The 18,979-nt window shown below is 45.2% G+C and overlaps 1 protein-coding gene across 9 annotated transcripts in view; it reads left to right on the top strand.

Moving 5' to 3' along the window:
- RRBP1 (ribosome binding protein 1) overlaps positions 1 to 18,979 on the top strand; it is a 68,693-nt gene that overhangs the window by 9,725 nt on the left and 39,989 nt on the right. For 7 of the 9 annotated variants that reach the window (XR_012419113.1, XM_065522734.2, XM_074004722.1 and 4 more), the window contains one exon: positions 11,698 to 13,690. Coding sequence is in view for 8 of the 9 variants with exons in the window: in XM_065522734.2 (XP_065378806.1) it covers positions 11,719 to 13,690 (1,972 nt within the window). In the remaining variant the exon portion in view is untranslated. The remainder of the gene's footprint in view (positions 1 to 11,697; positions 13,691 to 18,979) is intronic. The other 2 variants (XM_005568286.5, XM_074004723.1) reach the window with 1 other exon arrangement.

An 18,979-nucleotide genomic window follows, 5' to 3' on the forward strand; every position in this document is an offset into this window, starting at 1 on the left:
CCCAGAGTTAATTTCTTAAAAACAAAAGAACCAACAGTTGGGTACCAGACCTCATTTAGCTCTGGCCCATGCGTTTCTAATTAGAAGCTCTGCTAACCTCCAGGGTTTGGCGGTGTCGGGATACTCCTGCAGGAGCCCTTCCTCCCTGGTCCACCTAGTCATGAAGAATGGTATATCCAGGTCCAGAGTTGGCAGTAGTCTCCCTGGCACAGCCAGCCTCCTGGCACATGGCAGCCACGTGCTCCCTTTTCTTTGAAGAGCACGGTTGGCTGGGATTTGGTTTGGCTGTTGGGGGTGACAACAGTGGGTTTCTGCTGATAGGATAGGCTGGGTGGCCTGAACCAGTCTTCTAATTTGCTGGATGGCCTGGACAAGAGGTAAATGACATTAGAAATACCTTCTGACAAGCCTAGAATGGAAGACACTGAGGCAGGCGGTGAAATGAGTGACCCAAGAGGATAAGGACAACCCTGAGGGCCTTTGGCGAAATGGGCAAACTCTTAAGTTCTGATAGCATCTCCAGGCACGGGGGCAGAGATTCATGCTGGCAGTGTGATAGGAAACGGGCTCCCTGAGTTGGAACCGCAAGGGGCCATGACACCTTCAGGGAGAAGGGGAGTCAGAGGTAAGCCCATTCTCACCCTACAGGCAGGGTAGGGAGGGGCACATTCTGAGACGTGGGTATCACAAGTTGTCCCTCATGCAGATCCCGTGGCCTGAGTAGTGGGAAACTCCAAGCTGATTTGAAGATTCTTTATTTGAGAGCGGACCTGCACAGCTAGTACTCCTGGGCCAGTCCAGGGGCAAGCAGATCTTTGAAGGACTGCACCTTTATCCTGGGATCACCAAATGCCCAGGTGTAATTATCAAATGAAAGAGAACAGTCCATAGTTAGGAACAACTAAATGCAAAGAATGAAAGCACTGAATGAGGACCAGCAGGAACAGATCTCGGAAAACGTAAGATAATGGACTTGTTGACGGAGATTTTAAAGGCCTTACTCAAACTAATAGGCAAGATTGAAAATATCTACGAAGAAGAGGAAACTATACAATGACCTAACAAATTTGAAAAAGGAACCAGGAACAACTTGTAGACATGAAAAATTCATGTCTTTGTAGTAAAAATCTAACTGCTGGGTTTACTAGCAGATTACATAAAACTGAAGAGAGTGAATGAACTGGAAAGTAGAGAAGAAGAAATATATACAATTTATCTTAGAGAATCACGTAGATGAATAATTTGTAAGACCAATTAAGATTCAGAAAGAGTAGATTCAGAAGTGTGTCTAATTGGGGTTCCAGGAGAGGAGCGAGGACAGAGCCAGTACTTGAAGAGCTAATGACTGAGAATTTTGCGGAATGCATAAGACACCAAACCAAAACCCAAGCAGGATAAATAAAAATAAATCCACATGTAGACATTAGCGATACAGCAACTCGAGGGAAAAATTCAACAGCGAGAGTGAAAAGATCGTTTTAAGATAAAAACCCAAGATAGCTACTGACAGATCTTTGCTAAAGGAACTTCTCAAGGGTATTCTTGGAAGGAAAGTGATGGAAAGGGGGAAAAGAGAGATATAACAAGCAATGATGAGTAAAGAAAGTGGTAAATATTTGGACAATTCTAAATACATTCAAAAGAATAATGTTGGAGAGGCTGGAACAAGGATCAGATTAAATACATGAAAACAGTAACATCTAAGTTGGAAGGGATAATAGAATTAATGGGGGGAGGGTAAAGATTTAACTTTGAATTTTGTGAGTGCTGTGTGTTACTTTTGTTTTTTTTTTAAAGGTAATTGCTAAAGAGTAGAAACAATGGGGGGGAAAAAAAAGGAGTCCTACAGTACTGATTTTGATGCCAGCCAACCTTGTTACAAAACTTGACAAGACTAGTAGGAGGAAAGAAAACCGTCAGTCAGATCTAATACCTGAAAAGAAAAACCAAATCCAGCAGTATGTATGACTAAATCGTTTTATTCTAGGAGTTCAAACCTGGTTTAACGTTTAAAAATAAGCTTATATTCACCTTCCACACCTACAGGTTATAGTAGAATAGTATGATTATCTTAATAAGTACAGATAAAGCATTTGATAAAATTCAACATGTACTTATGTAAACTAGGAATAAGAAAGCCACCTCTTTAACCTGATAAAGGATGTCTACAAAAAGGCTTAGCAAACCTCACACTAAAGAGAGAGGCACCTAAATCTTTCCCTTCGATATGAGAAAAACTTGCTGTCATTCCTTCTCTTCAGCACTGTGTTGAAGGTCCTCCCCTGTGCAAAAATTCAAGAAAAATTAAGCAAGCAATAGGAAATTGGGAAGAAGGGAACAAAACTGAGATTCATATGCTTATACGTGTAGTTTTTTTTTTTTTTTTTTAATCAACAGATACATTACTAGAATTAGGCAAGTTGCTGTGGGGGAAATAAATCACCCTCCTGGAATCAGTTACGTTTCCGTATACCAGCAACAAGCAGAAAATGAAACTTCAGAGCTACCTTTAGAGTGTGAAAACTATGAAAAACTAAGAAGTCACTCTGAAAACATGTAAGACTCCATGGGGTGTATTATTTTCCATCTGGATACTTGGGGTGTTCTATTTAGATCTGATCCTTATAATGGTATACATTAGCACATATGATCCTGATATGATATTGAGTAGACGATTGATTCATCACCATATTTCATGTGGTGAGGTTTGATTGGATACAATACAGATGAGATTGACCCCTGCTTTGGGGAGACAAATGTTTACCGCACTAAGAACTCCCTTGTGGGCTAGCACATCTTAACTGTTCATATCCAGTTTGAGACATCAGTTCTTGATTCCTACCACCTAGGCATGCTGTCTTCCTCAATAAGGTGAAGCCTGTAGGCTTCTTGGAAGTTCGCAGAAGATTTAGGTCTGTTTAAGTACTTACTTTCCAAAGACTGTTATTTGGAGAGACACCAAAAATTGTCAATTCTTTATTTTTTTCCCCTTCAGGCATAGAAATTGAATCTGAAATGGCTGATGAATAAGCAAAGGCTTATAATAGAATACATTTCTATTTTTAGTGTTTCAGCTCTTCTTTAAAATGAGTAACATTGTTTCTTTAAAATAGGAAGTCCATTATATGTATCCTCTTAGAAATGAAATAAATTTTTTCAGACTCTGTCTTCGTTACTGCATTTTCTCTTAGTTCCTTTGGGTTAAAAAAAAAAATCAGAGATTACACTTAAAATTTTAGATCAACTGATCTGAAACCCACTTCTCCAACACTTAGAAACGTTACGTAGTTAGTAAGCACTCTTTACAATGCATAGTAGTGCATTCACAAGGTAGGGAAAGAGATGACCAGAGTTGACAAGCCAAGGTTGCGGAGAGTGACTGGGGCCTGCAGTGAGCTGACCCTGGAACAGGGGTAGGGGTGCGGTATTATCAGTCGAAGTCATCTGAGTCTTTGGCTTTAACGTCCGGGGGAATGGGATTTTGTCTGAGATTGGGAATGGGAACTGAGCCTTCTCTCACATCCCCCTGTAAGACTTGAACCCTTGAAGGGGGCTGTACCCTCAATGGGAGGGCAGACTAGAAGGAACACCTACCCAGTAGTAGCAAGGGGAGATGACAGGTAAGAATTTATCTGTTTTGTCCTGGGCAAGGGAGGCATGGTCTCCTGATAATTTGTAAGAGGAGACCATGCCTCCTATAAAAGTTAGTCCCTGGCTGGTCTTCCCTGAGGGCCTAGTTGAAGCAAAGATAAAACAACTCATTAGAGGCAGGCCCACAACTCAGCCCATTAAGGGTTGCCAGTGATAAAGCCCCACCAAAGATATAATATAAAATTACTATTAAAGGTAGAAAAGAAGACAATGAAAATAGAAAAGCCAGTCAGACTTAAAAAACAAATTGAATAACTCAAAGGACTGATTATAGAGCTGGTGAGATTCGGCTGAAGACTGGAGTGTAGGTCTAACGAGTTCTCCAAATGGTAGCACAGAGAGATTGAGGTCTAATTAGCTCTACCAGGAAGGAATAGGGACCAGACCATTTTCCAAGAACTGAGTGGCCAAGGATTTTCCAGAATTGAAGAAAAACATAACTCTTCACACTCAGTACGGTGAACCTGAATAAGTTAAATACACACTTAAAAACATTTTGCTGAGTCCTTAGGACCCCAGAAATGGGTCTTAAAACTAATGAGAGATTAAAAAGATATTACAAGGGAATGACAAATAGACCGACAGTGTGTTTCTAAACATACCATCAAGAAAAGGCTGGAAGACAAGTGAAATAATATCTTCAACGTGGTGAGAGAAAACTGTCAGCATGGAATTCTGTTCTCAGTTAATCCATGAAGGTGAAGTAAATTTTCTCAGGGCTTTAAGGACTGAGAAAGTTTATGAAGGAGAGATCCTTGCTGAAAGATCTACTCAAGGATGTACTTTGGCAAGACCCTAAAAAAAGGAATGAGATGCAAGAAGCAGTGATGAGCAGATGGCCAGCGTTTGGGTAAACAAGCAAGTATCAGCTGTCCGGAACCAAACAACACTGACTAGTCCATATGTGTGTGTGATGGGGGCTCATGTCGCGGGGAAGGGCAGCAGACCTAAGACCTTGTAGGTGGTTCGACCACTGGGGAGGCAGCTGGAGACATTTGTGAAATTCAGTCATGTATGGATGTTAGGAAGCTGTGTTAGCATCACAGCTTGTAGGATGAAGCGATAGCAGTACTTAGGGAGAAATTTATTGCCTTAAATATTTGCTGCCAGAAAAGAGAAACGACTGAAAGTTAATAAATGGCCATGTCAGGAAGTTAGAAAAGACAGAATAAACCAATGGAAGGAGGGAGGAAGGAATAATGAATATTAATTTTATAGATTGGATCACAAACCCAACAGCTGGTCCCAGAATCATCGATGAAATTGATGTTGTTAAATTGTATAGAAATTGTTAAAAATCAGCACTCTAGCCACCCTTCCCCCTTTTAAAGAAAAGATCTCAGAACACTAATCCTGACAGTTTTATGGTCAAGTTCTTCCAGATCTACAAAGAATAGATAACCCTAACTTTACACAAACTATCCCAAAGAATAAGGGAAAAGGAATGATTTTTAGGTCATTCTATGAGACTCAAGTGACTCTAATACCAAGATCAGAGAACAGTCTGAGAATTACCACTGATTGTTCTCATTTTAAAATACACATAGAAATCTCACATAAAAATGTGAACAAACCAAATCTAGTGATATATTAGAATCTCCTTCAAGAAAACATTTATACCATAGAAACTTTATGAACTGGCATTAGACTGTGCATTACTCTAATTCCATATATTTCAGATTAAAGGAGAAAATGTCAACTGGTAAAGACAAAGCAATTGGTAAAATCCAATACTCAATTATATTAAAAAGATAACTAGGAATATAAGACATGCTACTTAACCTGAAGAAAGATTTCTGTTGGAAACCTACAGTTGGTACAACACTGGTAGTAAAACATTAGAAGCAGTGACTTGGGAATGCCACAAGGCAGCTTATCGCACAGACTCTGCTCAGTACTGCACCAGAGTTCTCAGCCAGCTCTGTTAAGCCAAGAAAAAGAAATGAGATCATATGGTTTGGAAAGCAAGAAACAATACTGTCTTTTTTTCCACAGCTTCTTATTAAAAAAAAAATCAGAAAGAATCTACAAAATCCTAGATTTTGCAAGAGCGTAGATGATAGCTGGGTAATTGATACATATGCAGAAATGAATTACTTTGTTGGTTGTCTATAGCTGGGAAATAGAAGAAGTAATTTACAAAAGATGTTCTAACCATCAACAAAACAACATGTAAGACTTTTATGGAGAAAATCATTAAAATCTTATAGAAGTATGGAAGAAAACTTTTTTTTTTTTTAAGAGACACGGTCTTGCTATGATGCTCAGGCTGGTGTTCAACTCCAAGGCTCAAGTGATCTCCTGCCTCCGCCCCAAGTAGCTCAGACTACAGACGTGAACCACTGCCTGGCTTCGAAGAAAACATTTAAATCAATGTAGTGCTCTAGCATACCATATTCATTGACAGATAGCTTCTATAGTTAGAAATAGCAGTCTTTCCTACATTCATGTATAAACTCAGTGTGATTCAAATACAAATTCCAGTAGAGGTTTTGTAGGGGATGCTTAAGCTGAAAGTGTGGTATTGATGTTGGGCATAAATATAACAGTGGAACAAAATGTAGAATCTAGAAGCAGATCCACTGAATGGCACAGAGACGGCCATCTGAGTCTGTGGGGGAAGGAAAAGACCAGTCAGGAAATGGTGCTGGGTAATTAAACTGATGGGGAAAGTTTTATCACTGTTTCCTGTCACATACCAAAGTAAATTCCTGGTGATTGAGAACCTGACTTTGAAATGCAGTACCAAAGTCTTTTGAAGAAAATAACATATGAACAGTGAAATGACTTCTGTCGCAATGGTTGTCTCCAGGAAGCAACCCTGAGTGGCTGGCATCAGGGCTATAAAGGAGATTTTTCACTCTGTATGGTAGACATGCCACACTACAGTTTTGTGTGATAGCATACATTTTTAAAACCTAAAAGCATAGAAGTATGGATAATAATTTGTGGTTCAGCTATGTAATATAGGAGTGAAAATAAATAAACCGCACCTTGGCCAATATGGTGAAACCCCATCTCTACTAAAAACTACAAAAATTAGCTGGGCGTGGTGGCGCAGGCCTGTAATCCCAGCTACTCAAGAGGCTGAGGCACAAGAATGGCTTGAACCTGAGAGGCAGAAGTTGCAGTGAGCTAGGATCGTGCCACTGAGCTCCAGCCTGGGCAACAGAGAGAGACTGTCTCAAAAAAGAAAAAAAAAAAAAAAAAGAATAAACCAAAGCTATGTGTATTTATATGAACAAATCTCACAAAGTTTAGTCAAAAAATGTTACCAAATAGCACCTAGAACAATGTCACTTACACAGCAATTACCAACACACAAAGCAACGGCTGTATTTTGTTTGTAGAGATACATGTAATAGAAGCATAAGCAGGTGGAAGTGGTAAGTGACCCATTCAGAGTGTTGTCCCCCTCTAGAAGGGAGATGGCATATATATACTTATACACATGTGTGTCCCCCCCCACATATATATATACACACACACACATACATATATATAAATATCTGAAGTGCATATGGCAAAATTAGGGTTTGGTGAACCTGGGTGGTAGGCTAATGGATGTTCATATTTTTCTTCTTAGTCTTTTGTATGAGTCATTTCATAATATTTTAAAAATTAGGAGCTGTTGATTCTGATGTAGCCATGTCTACTAGGGTCTCTTTTATTGTCATTCTGTTTTAGTTTTGTACCTTCCTAGCAGGTCACCTTATGCTACGCCCAGGAAATGGATCTGGGGGTTTGTTTTCTTTGACCACCCCTACCCCACGGCTTCTCCAAGCTTCCACACAGGGTCCCCCGTGGAGCTGCTGCTTAGTAATGAGACAGAGCCCTGGGAGCTGTTGAGGGTCCTTTCACAAAACCTACCAAAATCCCAGCTGCCAAATTGGACCCAACTGACTTGGCCGGGCCATGCGAATTAGCAAATAGCTTCTGTGTCTAAAGAGTTTGGGGCTTCCTCTTACTTTTGTTCCCCGAATCTTAAGAACAGAAGAAGAGCCGTTCTCTCGAGACCTTAGAGGTGGGCCAGAGAGTTCAGTGCGTTGAACTCTGGGCAGCCTCCTACATCCTTCCCTCTTGGGGCCTTCATCTTTTTGTCTTACAGTCTGAGTGTGTTGGCAATATCGTAGTCCCCCTTTATCTATGGTTTCACTTTGTGGTTTCAGTTACCAGCAGAAAGCTGTGGTCTGAAAATATTGAATGGAAAATTTCAGAAAGAAACTCTTCCTGAGTTTTAAGTTGCATGCCATTCTGAGTAGCGTCTTGCCCAGGGTGTGAACCATCCCGTGTGCAGTGGATTCACGCCGTCTATGTTACCTGCCTGTGCGTCACTTGGTGGCCCTCTGGGCTCTCAGATCCACTGTCTGGTATCACAGTGCGTTTGTTTGAGTCACCCTTATTTTACTTAATCATTGCCCCAAAGTACAGGAGTGGTGATGCTAGCATATGGTTATAATTGTTCTATTTTATTATTGTTAATGTCGTACTGTGGCTAATTTCTAAATTAAATTTTATCATAGGTATGTAGGTATAAGAAAAAAAAAATAGTGTATATAGGGTTCAGTATTACTGCAGTTTCAGACCCACTGGGGCTGTTGGGATGTTTCCCAGAAGATAAGGGAGGACCACTACAGCGAGTAAAAGTACATATTTACATATTTGACAGAAGTTTCTGAAATTGACAGAATATAGATCCCTGTGGTCAGACCCTACAAGATGTGGGTGGGCACACATCTGCCCTAACTCTTTGGTGCGATGGAGGAACCCCTAGAAAAGGTTTCTGTTGGGGGCCTCTTATCATGGTGTGGATTTCAGGAGCAGAACTCCCGGAATGCTGATTGTGAGAACCGAATTTGAGAGGCATCCCTGGCTTCATCATTTCTGTGAATCAGGGATCTCCCAGCGTGATGTTTATGCCCCACCAAAGCTGACTCTGCAAAGCAGCAGAAAGGCTGTTTTTCATTTCGATTTCTTTGCTGTCCGTGGTGGTATTGCCTTAGCCTTAAATGTTTCAGTGTATTACTACTTAAGACTAGGGCTTTTCATTTTCTTGTGAAAGATTTCTTTTAAAAAATTCTAACTTGGAAATTAGTGGTGGGGATGTAATTTCTTTTTCTGCAAAAGTTGGGAAGACACATTTGTGCTGCTATAAAACATATATTTGTGTGCGTTGTAAAGGAAAAATATTCTCCCGAGTTTGCTTTTCTCGATTCTGGGTCCCAACAGAGAATATATTTTTGTATTCTGTGTTTGCCTATGTTGAGTGAGATTAAAAGTTCATTTTCCAGCCTTGGCTTTTCTGCCAGAGTTTAGAAGTTGGAAACCACAAGGCTGCACAGAGCCCCACAGTCCTCAGCTGTGAACAGGCCCCGCTTTGTGCATGGACGTTCACTGCATCACGGTCTGCAACCAGTGCCAGCCGCGACTCCGTGGAGACCACCTCTCGAGCACATGGTTGTTGGGAAACCATTTGGGGTTTACGGAGCCTCGGTGAGGGTGACCCAGGCCCTGAATGTTCGTTTCTCTAGAGAAGGGGAATGTTTTAGAGGATTTTTTATTTTTTTTAATAGAGATGAGGTCTCCTGTGTTGCCTGGGTTGGCCTTGAACTCCAGAGCTCAGGCGATCCTCCTGCCTCAGCTTCCCAAAGTGCTGAGATCACAGGCTTGTACCACCACGCCTGGCCTTAGGATTTTTGAATGTAGTGATTATAATGTGATGTCCATTTTGGCAGAGTTCTGAGAAATCTTGTAAGTACTCAGAGGAGTTTTGGTTGGTGGGTACCTGCCAAAAAGTGAGGATTGACTGTACCATGTTCCAGACCTGCTTGTCCCCATCCTCCTACCCACTGAATCCATGCACAGCTGAGCAGGGTGTGATTTCCTTTTTAACACCCCACTTGAGAATGTGTTCTCGGAAGGCCAGTTCCTGGTACTTTCCCTCGATGATCAGACGTGAGAGTGCCCTGGCTGTGGATCACACTGCTACTGCCCACAGACAGAGGTCAGAACCCATTTGGAAACATAAATGCTGCCTGACCCAGGATTCAAAGGCCTCCATGAGCTCCCCTAAGACTTTGTTTGTAGAGGTTAAGACTGGAATGAAAAGTGTGACTCGGTCCCGCTCAGTGCAGAGTGACAGCGTGGGAGAAGTGTGTTGCCACGCGGCTGATAGAGTTGTCCCCAGGGAGAGCATATGCTGGGAAGTTTTCTTGTCATGAGTGTTTTAAACCCTCTTCCTGCAAAAGTCTTAGAAAGGCCAAAGTAATGTGTTCCTTCTGTGATGAGAGTGAGAGTGAATTTTTTTTTTTTTTTTTTTTTTAAGATGGAGTCTTCACTCTGTTGCCCAGCCTGGAGTGCAGTGGCACCATCTCGGCTCACTGCAAGCTCCGCCTCCCAGGTTCACGCCATTCTCCTGCCTCAGCCTCTCAAGTAGCTGGGACTACAGGCGCCAGCCGCCACACCCGGCTAAGTTTTTGTATTTTTAGTAGAGTCGGGGTTTCACCGTGTTAGCCAGGATGGTCTCAATCTCCTGACCTCGTGATCTGCCAGCCTTGGCCTCCGAAAGTGCTGGGATTACAGGCGTGAGTCACCGCGCCCGGCCGAGAGTGGTTTGTCTTAGAACACGACACCAAGACGTTGAAAACAGTCTCCCTTCTCAGTCCCTTCTTTAAAATGCCCTCATGTCAAAATTTGCGTTTGATTCCTGCTCTGTTTCCCTTCTCTGTATCCATTCAAGAGGAGTGGGGATCTCAATTTCTTACGAGAAGAATCTCAATATCTGAGCCACTAAGTAGCCTGGACCCAGCCTCCCACAGCATCTAGAGGTTTTGCAGGGTAATGTTGGGGGAGGCCTGTCCACTTCCCCTCCTCTCCTCTTCCACCTCTTTCTACTTCCCCTTACCCACCCCTTCTTACCCTTGTGTTCTCTTTGCTCATTCCATCGATCTTTGTTAGAGGGACTCGGGACTCAGTTGAATGTATCCAAATACATATACCTCCTGGAGTTCCTCAGTGAAGTGAAACTTAGCCTGGGCTGTGGCAGGAAGGTGTATGAACCTGGTTGCCTCTGAGCCATTGGACTTTGGTCCATAGGCAGTGAGAATCGTGGCGTTCGTCCTCGTGGTTTGGGGAGCGTTGTCTGACAGAGCGCCTGGTGACACTGTCTCCTCACCCTCTGTGCACCTTCTGGATGTGAAATTCCAAACCTGGCATCTTCTGGGCCTCCCAAGACTGATTCTTCCTGTTTCCCAACATGCAAATTATAGGCTCCATAACTCCTCAGGAGCTGTTGCTGGCAAAAGGCTATTTTCCCTCACTGAATTCTTGAACACGTTTCAGGATTGTAATGCAGAAGTTTTTATCTCTGATCCTGGGTAGCGGCATTTATTGGCACTGGGGAAGAGGGAAGCAACCGAGTGGAGATGGCACACTGTGGGCCTGCTGGCTAAAATGCATGTGGCTGAAAGCCTGCAGATGTGTTTGGTTTGGTTCACATGGTTTTTAAATCAGTCAATTTCACATTGAGAGAAAAAATATTCAAAAGATATCTGGCCTAACATGAAAAATCAAAACATCTCCCAACTCAGCAATCACATTTCTAGGGCAGTCGGCCATGACGGAGTGTCACTGCCTAATTTTAGGTGGGGGCGGGTGTTTTTGCTCCGGTCTCCACCACTGCCCGTGGTCTCACACCTGGCCTGCATTTGTGCTCCTGTGCATCTTTGACTTTGTGGTGGGGAACATCTTGCATGGGGGACCTGGCTGCGGAGGCTCCTGGGCGTGTGTGCTACAGAGGTAGACCTGCACTCTGCTCTGACTCTACTGCTGCTTTGTGTGGGGACTGCTCCTGCCGTAGGTATGAATCGCTCACTCCTAAAGAGGAGCAGGAGAGAATGTGGGACATCAGAGAATGCCTGGGTTTGTTTCTTCTCTGAATTTATTAGTCTGAAGAAAGAATTAGTGAAACCTGAAGTTTGGTGGGGATGGAAACTGTTGAATGCCTCGATTTCTACAAATAGTAACCTCCATGTGTGTATTTGACAGGTGAAAGGAAAGCAAGCCAGGATGGATATTTACGACACTCAAACCTTGGGAGTTGTGGTCTTTGGAGGATTCATGGTTGTTTCTGCCATTGGCATCTTCCTGGTGTCGACTTTCTCCATGAAGGAAACGTCGTATGAAGAAGCCCTAGCCAACCAGCGCAAGGAGATGGCGAAAACTCACCACCAGAAAGTAGAGAAGAAAAAGAAGGACAAAACAGTGGAGAAGAAAGGAAAGACCAAGAAAAAGGAAGAGAAGCCTAATGGGAAGATACCTGATCACGATCCGGCGCCCAATGTGACTGTCCTCCTCCGAGAACCAGTGCGGGCTCCTGCTGTGGCTGTGGCTCCAACCCCAGTCCAGCCCCCCATTATCATTGCTCCTGTCGCCACAGTTCCAGCCACGCCCCAGGAGAAGCTGGCCTCCTCTCCCAAGGACAAAAAGAAGAAGGAGAAAAAAGTGGCAAAAGTGGAACCAGCTGTCAGCTCTGTAGTGAATTCCATCCAGGTTCTCACTTCGAAGGCTGCCATCTTAGAAACTGCTCCCAAGGAGGTGCCAATGGTGGTGGTGCCCCCAGTGGGTGCCAAGGGCAATGCACCAGCCACTGGCACTACTCAGGGCAAAAAGGCGGAGGGGGCTCAGAACCAAAGCAAAAAGACAGAAGGAGCCCCAAATCAGGGCAGAAAGGCAGAGGGAACCCCAAACCAGGGCAAAAAGACAGAGGGAACCCCAAACCAAGGGAAGAAGGCAGAGGGAACCCCAAACCAAGGGAAGAAGGCAGAGGGAACCCCAAACCAAGGCAAAAAGGCAGAAGGAACTCCAAACCAAGGCAAAAAGGTGGAGGGGGCCCAGAACCAGGGTAAAAAGGTAGATACAACCCCAAACCAGGGGAAAAAGGCGGAGGGGACCTCAACACAGGGCAAAAAGGCTGAGGGGTCTCAGAACCAGGCCAGAAAGGTAGAAGGGGCCCAGAACCAGGGCAAAAAGACCGAGGGGGCCCAGAACCAGGGCAAAAAGGCCGAGGGGGCCCAGAACCAGGGCAAAAAGGCAGAGGGGGCCCAGAGTCAGGACAAAAAGGCAGAGGGGGCCCAGAATCAGGGCAAAAAGGGAGAGGGGGCCCAGAATCAGGGCAAAAAGGGAGAGGGGGCCCAGAATCAGGGCAAAAAGGCAGAGGGGGCCCAGAGTCAGGGCAAGAAGGCAGAGGGGGCCCAGGGTCAGGGCAAGAAGGCTGAGGGGGCCCAGAACCAGGGCAAGAAGGCAGAGGGGGCCCAGAACCAGGGCAAGAAGGCCGAGGGGGCCCAGAACCAGGGCAAGAAGGCTGAGGGGGCCCAGAACCAGGGCAAAAAGGCAGAGGGGGCTCAGAACCAGGGCAGAAAAGCAGAGGGGGCCCAGAACCAGGGCAAAAAGGCTGAAGGGGCCCAGAACCAGGGTAAAAAGACCGAGGGGGCCCAGAATCAGGGCAAAAAGACCGAGGGGGCCCAGAACCAGGGCAAGAAGGCCGAGGGGGCCCAGAACCAGGGCAAGAAGGCTGAAGGCGCTCAGAACCAGGGCAAAAAAGCAGAAGGGGCCCAGAACCAGGGCAAGAAGGCCGAGGGGGCCCAGAACCAGGGCAAAAAGGCCGAGGGAGCCCAGAACCAGGGTAAAAAGACAGAAGGGGCTCAGGGCAAAAAGGCAGAGGGGAGTCCCAACCAAGGCAAAAAAGGAGACGGAGCTCCTAACCAGGGCAAAAAGGCAGATTCGGTTGCTAATCAGGGCGCAAAGGTAGAGGGTGTTACAAACCAGGGGAAAAAAACAGAAGGGTCCCCCAGTCAAGGCAAAAAGGCAGAAGGGTCCCCCAACCAGGGCAAAAAGGCAGACGCAGCTGCCAATCAGGGTAAAAAGACAGAGTCAGCTTCTGTCCAGGGCAGAAATACAGATGTGGCCCAGAGCCCAGAGGCACCAAAACAAGAGGCTCCTGCCAAGAAGAAGTCTGGTTCAAAGAAAAAAGGTGAGCCTGGTAAGTAACTGATTTCTTTATGAACTTAGAAGGAAAGGCTGTTTTTAAATGACTTGTGGATTCTCTTGGGGAGTACCACCTGTATCAGTCAGCAATTGTCATAATAAGGCTGCATAACAAACATTCAAAAAAAATTGAGTGGCTTTCAATAGCGGTCATTTATTGTTGCTCATGCTTCTGGAGGTTAGCAGATGTGAGCTTTCTCGGATGGTGGCTCTGCCTCAATCTGGTTTTAACTGGGTTGGTGACTCTGCTACAGGTTGAGCTCAGGTCAGTTCCATGTGTGGTCCTTCTGGGGCCCTCTAGGGCAGAGGCCCTTCATGGTTACAGCAGAGGCACAAAAGGGCATTTCAAGCCTGCGTTTCATTGACCAGAACAAGTGATGTGTCTGAGCCTGAGTCAAGGGGCAGGGAGTCCACTGTGTCCAGGGAGAAGGGACTGCAAGGTGATGTGAGAAAGGAGAGATGAGTGAGCAGTAGGTCCATGTCTTGGCATGTCTTAAACATATGGGAGCACAAGGAGAGGTGAGGAATTATGAACAGTAATTCCATCCACCACACAGTCTAGAAGAGTTCTGTGTGTTGACAAGTCTTTCTTAACTGTCTGGCTGTGTGCCGTCAGCCTGTTCCGTGTTCTTGCCTCACCTGATGCTTTTGTACAGCCTGACTCATGTATCTGTGCTTGTTGAGTGAATGACGGTAGGAAGGTGTTTTTAAGGAGCAGTTGCATTCTTTCCCCCTCTGCCTTCCCCTTCTCCTGCCCCACCCTAGTCATTTAGTATAGCATTATAGAGCATTAATGTAGACACTGGATTACATACATATGTGATCATATGGAGCACTGATTTACCTTTATCTTTTTCGTGTATATCACTGTAGAAATTGGTCCAGGGAGTTCCTGTTTCATGTTTGTCATTCATTCAATTTTACTTCTCTCTCCTCCCCTCTCCTCTCCTCTCCTCTCCTCTCCTCTCCTCTCCTCTTCTCTCCTTTTCTTTTCTTGTTTTTAAATAGCCACTAGCTGATTTGGAAAAATAATTGCATTTGTGTTGACAAAAGGTATCTTAGAAGGTGTGAAATGTTTGGACCGGTGTCGGGTTGCACAGGCCCTGTGTCTTTAGCTGGGCTTCCCTATCTTGCCTCTGTCAGGCTATTACCTTCCTGGGGTTTCCTCCTTCTCCTGCTGTTTTTGTTGGGCCATTTGCTAGGACAGCAGCCCCCTGCTCCGTGTGAGAGGCCCTGTCCCCTGTGAGTGGCTGTAGGCTCCTGTGGGAAGCCAGGGACCAGCTGCCCAGCCCAGATCAGGTGGCCTCGAAAGCCCTTTGAAAACCCAGACGCTCTGGCCTCAGCCCTACTTCCAGAGGCTGGCAGGCGACACACTGCCCTTTCTTTAACATGATGTTCCACTTGATTCAAAGCTGGCGATGTTGCTGAGAGTCGGCTTTTACTTGGTTCTTCTACATCAGGGATGTCCACAACTTCCTGCATCCCGTGGTCATTGTTACTTCGTGTGGCTTTAGACATTTGAAACAAGATATGAAATAGAAGTGTGATGATAATATTGGAAAGGAGGACAAAATTGTTCTAATTTGCAGGTAATAAAGAACCTTGTTAGGGATGAGATCTACGTGTAACCTCTGTCAACCTAACACAACAGCTTGATGAGGTGATAAAGTTGCAACCAAGAAAATAAACCCCATGTTCTAGGAGAAGAAGATTAAATATTATCGATGAAAGGATAGTAATTTCCAAGTTAATTTAGTGGTCTACCATTATTCCAGCCCAACTTTCTTGATAAGATCTTCCCCCTAACTTGATGGATTATTCGAAAAGTCCCATCTGAGGGAAAAATAGGTAAGAATAATTGAACAGATTTTTTTAAAGTGGATTTTAGAAGGCCAGTCCTGTCATTGTGTGAACATCTCCCAACTGTTGTAATTACAAGTAGGAGAATAGAAGGCGCAGAAACTGACTGAGAACTTGAATGAGAGAAGCATCATATTGCAGTAGGGGAGGAAACGTTCGGCAAATGATCTGGGGCAGTGTGTTCATATATTCATCATTTGGAAAAGTCTCCTTAGACCCACCAAGCACTTGCCTCTATAAAAATTTAAAGTTTGGATGAAATAGATTTAATTTGAAAAGAAATGAATATGGATTAGCCCAGATGGTGGAAGACGGCCACTCTGACATTGTCATGAGAAGAAGTCACCAAGGCTGACATGGGGAAGCTTGACACGCAGCCACGCGGGGCTGCGCAACCACAAGGAAGAGGCAGAGGCAGGGCCACGTGTGCCACTGACACGCCGCCCGCAGGGTGGTTTCTTTCTTCTTCACAGTGTCGGGAGTCTGGAAAACATGGGGAAAGTTCTTTCTTGGACTTTACATTTTCGTTTCTTGAATTCGCACTGAGGAATCTCAGGCCTGTTTTCCCATGATCGATGTACAAAGGCATCGTCAGGGCCATCTGCGGTGGACTCGGGCCACTCACCAGACACCGTGAGGATCCTGGAGACATCCCCTTCTGAAGTGCTTCTTAAACTTTGGTATGCAGATGAGTCCCCCAGGATCTTGCTATGATAAAGACGGTGACTCAGCAGCTCCCAAGTGGGGCCTGAGATTCTGTATTTCTAAGCAGCTCCTGGGAGCTGCTGATGCTGTGGGTCCCAGGTCCCACACGTGGGGCCAGTCATGATCCGGGAGACTTTGTCATTTAGCAATTTTGAAAACTCACATTAAAGCAAATAAGCTTTATTTAAAACCTGTTCATATCAATATATAATATATATTTTTAAATGCTGGCATTGTAAATTGTGTGACCGTTTTGAAAAGCAATTTTGTAAAATGTATCAAGAGGCTTAAAGGGGCCAGTAGTTTTTCTTCTTCTCCCAGACTCCCTTCAGGAAACAGTGTAAACTGTGGCAGCCAGGTCTGTGGGTGAGTGGCCGGGGTATCCCTCGGGCCGCCCTGAGGGCTCGGTGCATTCGGCTCACCCAGACACAGTGCAGCCACTAACAGTGATGCCTGGGAAGATCCCATAATAGCCTGCAAAGACTGGTCACATGGTCACAGTGTGACTTTTCATTGGAAAAGTCCGGTGCCAAATTCTTTAGATGCCTCAAGAACAATGGAAGGCAGAGACATTAGATAAGTGATAACAAGATAAACCAGAACTGTAGGAAATACACTATATAAGAACCCCCATTAGAGCGCTAGTTCCTTTCTAATTTTTTTCTTCAATGTAGTAGTCGTTTTCAAAAGTCAAAAAGCAGCTGGGCGTGGTGGCTCACTCCTGTTAATCCTCACACCCTGGGAGACCGAGGCAGGAAGATCACTTGAGCTCAGGAGTTCCAGCCTGGGCAACATAGTGAGACCTGGTTTCTACAAGAAATTTTAAAAAGAAAGAAAAAAATGAAAGTCAGAAAGCAACGCTGAAGACCCTAGATCTCGTGTTTGTGACAGCGCCCCCTGGAGCTGGGAACACCCTTCGGAAAGCCTTCAGTAATGCTGCTGGGACAGGAATTCCAACGAACTGATGAAGCAAAGAATTTCCTATTAAAACCTTCCTGATAGAATGCCCTTTAGAAATTATTTTAGGGAGATAAAATTGGATCTTGATATATTTTCTAAAATACTCTCTTTGCCATTGCAAAAAATAAAGGAATAATGATACTTCCTTAATTCCAGATGTTAAAACAACTGAGAAAGATCCCTGGAAGGCAGGGGCCGCTGGAACTCCTGCTCCGGCGTGCTGTCTCTGGACGTAGCTCAGCACCGCAGGCCTCTGCCTGTGCGTTCATCTCAGTAGTTCTGGGGTGAAGTGCAGAGAAGGACCCGAGAGCCACAGTGGACAGACCTTAGGGGCTGAGGGTGGTTTTTAAAGCAGCACAGGCTATAGAGTCACCCAGGATTGTTGATAGGGGAGTGTGGACTTGGTGACCAGGTCCAGAGCTCCAGCCACAGTGGAGAGACCCTCCATGATTCCGTGATGCTCAAGCATCAAGAGCTCAGGACAGATGAAAGGAGGCATTTATGAACATGGAAGGGAGTCACTAGCAAACACACGTGATTGGGTAGTAAGGCCAGAAATTCAAGGTATTTGAAATCCCAGTTAACAGGCACATGTATTCAGTCTTCTTTTCCACAGAATCTGTAGTGCATATTGGTAAGGCTCCGAGTTTATCCATAGAAAACCCATAAGTCTTTAATGTGTCTGGAGTTTCGTGGTCCCAGGTGGAGATCTTCTCACTGGGGGAGCAGCATCTGTACAATAAAAAGCATTCAGAACTCTGGCTTAAGATGCTTCACACTCAGCACCTGCTGCCACCAGTTCCGTGATGGGGTTACACTCAGGATGTGGGGGACATTCGAGTCCTGGAACGGCAATGGCTTGGTGCCTCCTGCATGGAGACTGTGAAGGGAGGGCGCTGGCCCTGGGATGTGAGGAGGTCGGGTGTGTGTTACGTGGACAGCCCACACCAGTCTGCACGCGTAGCAGTTGGGGTGGAGGGCCCTGTCCTTTTGTTGTGTCCTTTAGTTCAGTGGTCAGACCCTGCATGGCCATTATCAAACCAAAACAGACAAAAACCGGTTCATGCATTACTGTTTAACTATACAGTGTGCTTTTCTGTGGACTGTGCTGGTGGGTATCTAATATTAATGTCCCAATCAGCATTGGTCTTTGGTGGCTGGGGGTTGTGAGGCGTGCATGTGTGGCTCTTTCTGCCCACCTTGGGACCAGGTTGTTCTTTTTTTTGTTTGTTTTTTTGAGATGGAGTTTCGCTCTGTCACCCAGGTTGGAGTGTAATGGCGTGATCTTGACTCACTGCAACCTCCGCCTCCCGGGTTCAAGCGATTCTCCTGCCTCAGCTTCCCAAGTAGCTGGGATTGTAGGCACCCACCACCACGCCCAGCTGATTTTTGTGTTTTTAGTAGAGATGGGGTTTCACCATGTTGGCAGCTGGTCTCGAACTCCTGACCTCAGGTGGGATCCACCCGCCAAGGCCTCCCAAAGTGCTGGGATTACAGGCGTGAGCCACCATGCCTGACCAGGGCCAGGCTGTTCTTGGCCTGTATCTGTATGTATTGGCCTCATCTGGACTCTGTCACAATCTGTTTATTCTTTAGCACACATGTATTTTCTGCTGTTTCCAGCTGACGGACTCCAGGGACATTTCTTGATGCATTTGTGGCTGCCATCTTCCTGCTAAGAGCATGGGTGGGGGGCCCAACCCCTGAAGCACTGCCAGGTGGCGTGGGCAAGAAGGACTGTCTGCATAGCATCCAGCTT

The sequence above is a fragment of the Macaca fascicularis genome, chromosome 10, assembly GCF_037993035.2.
Source record: "Macaca fascicularis isolate 582-1 chromosome 10, T2T-MFA8v1.1".
Lineage (NCBI taxonomy): Eukaryota > Metazoa > Chordata > Mammalia > Primates > Cercopithecidae > Macaca > Macaca fascicularis.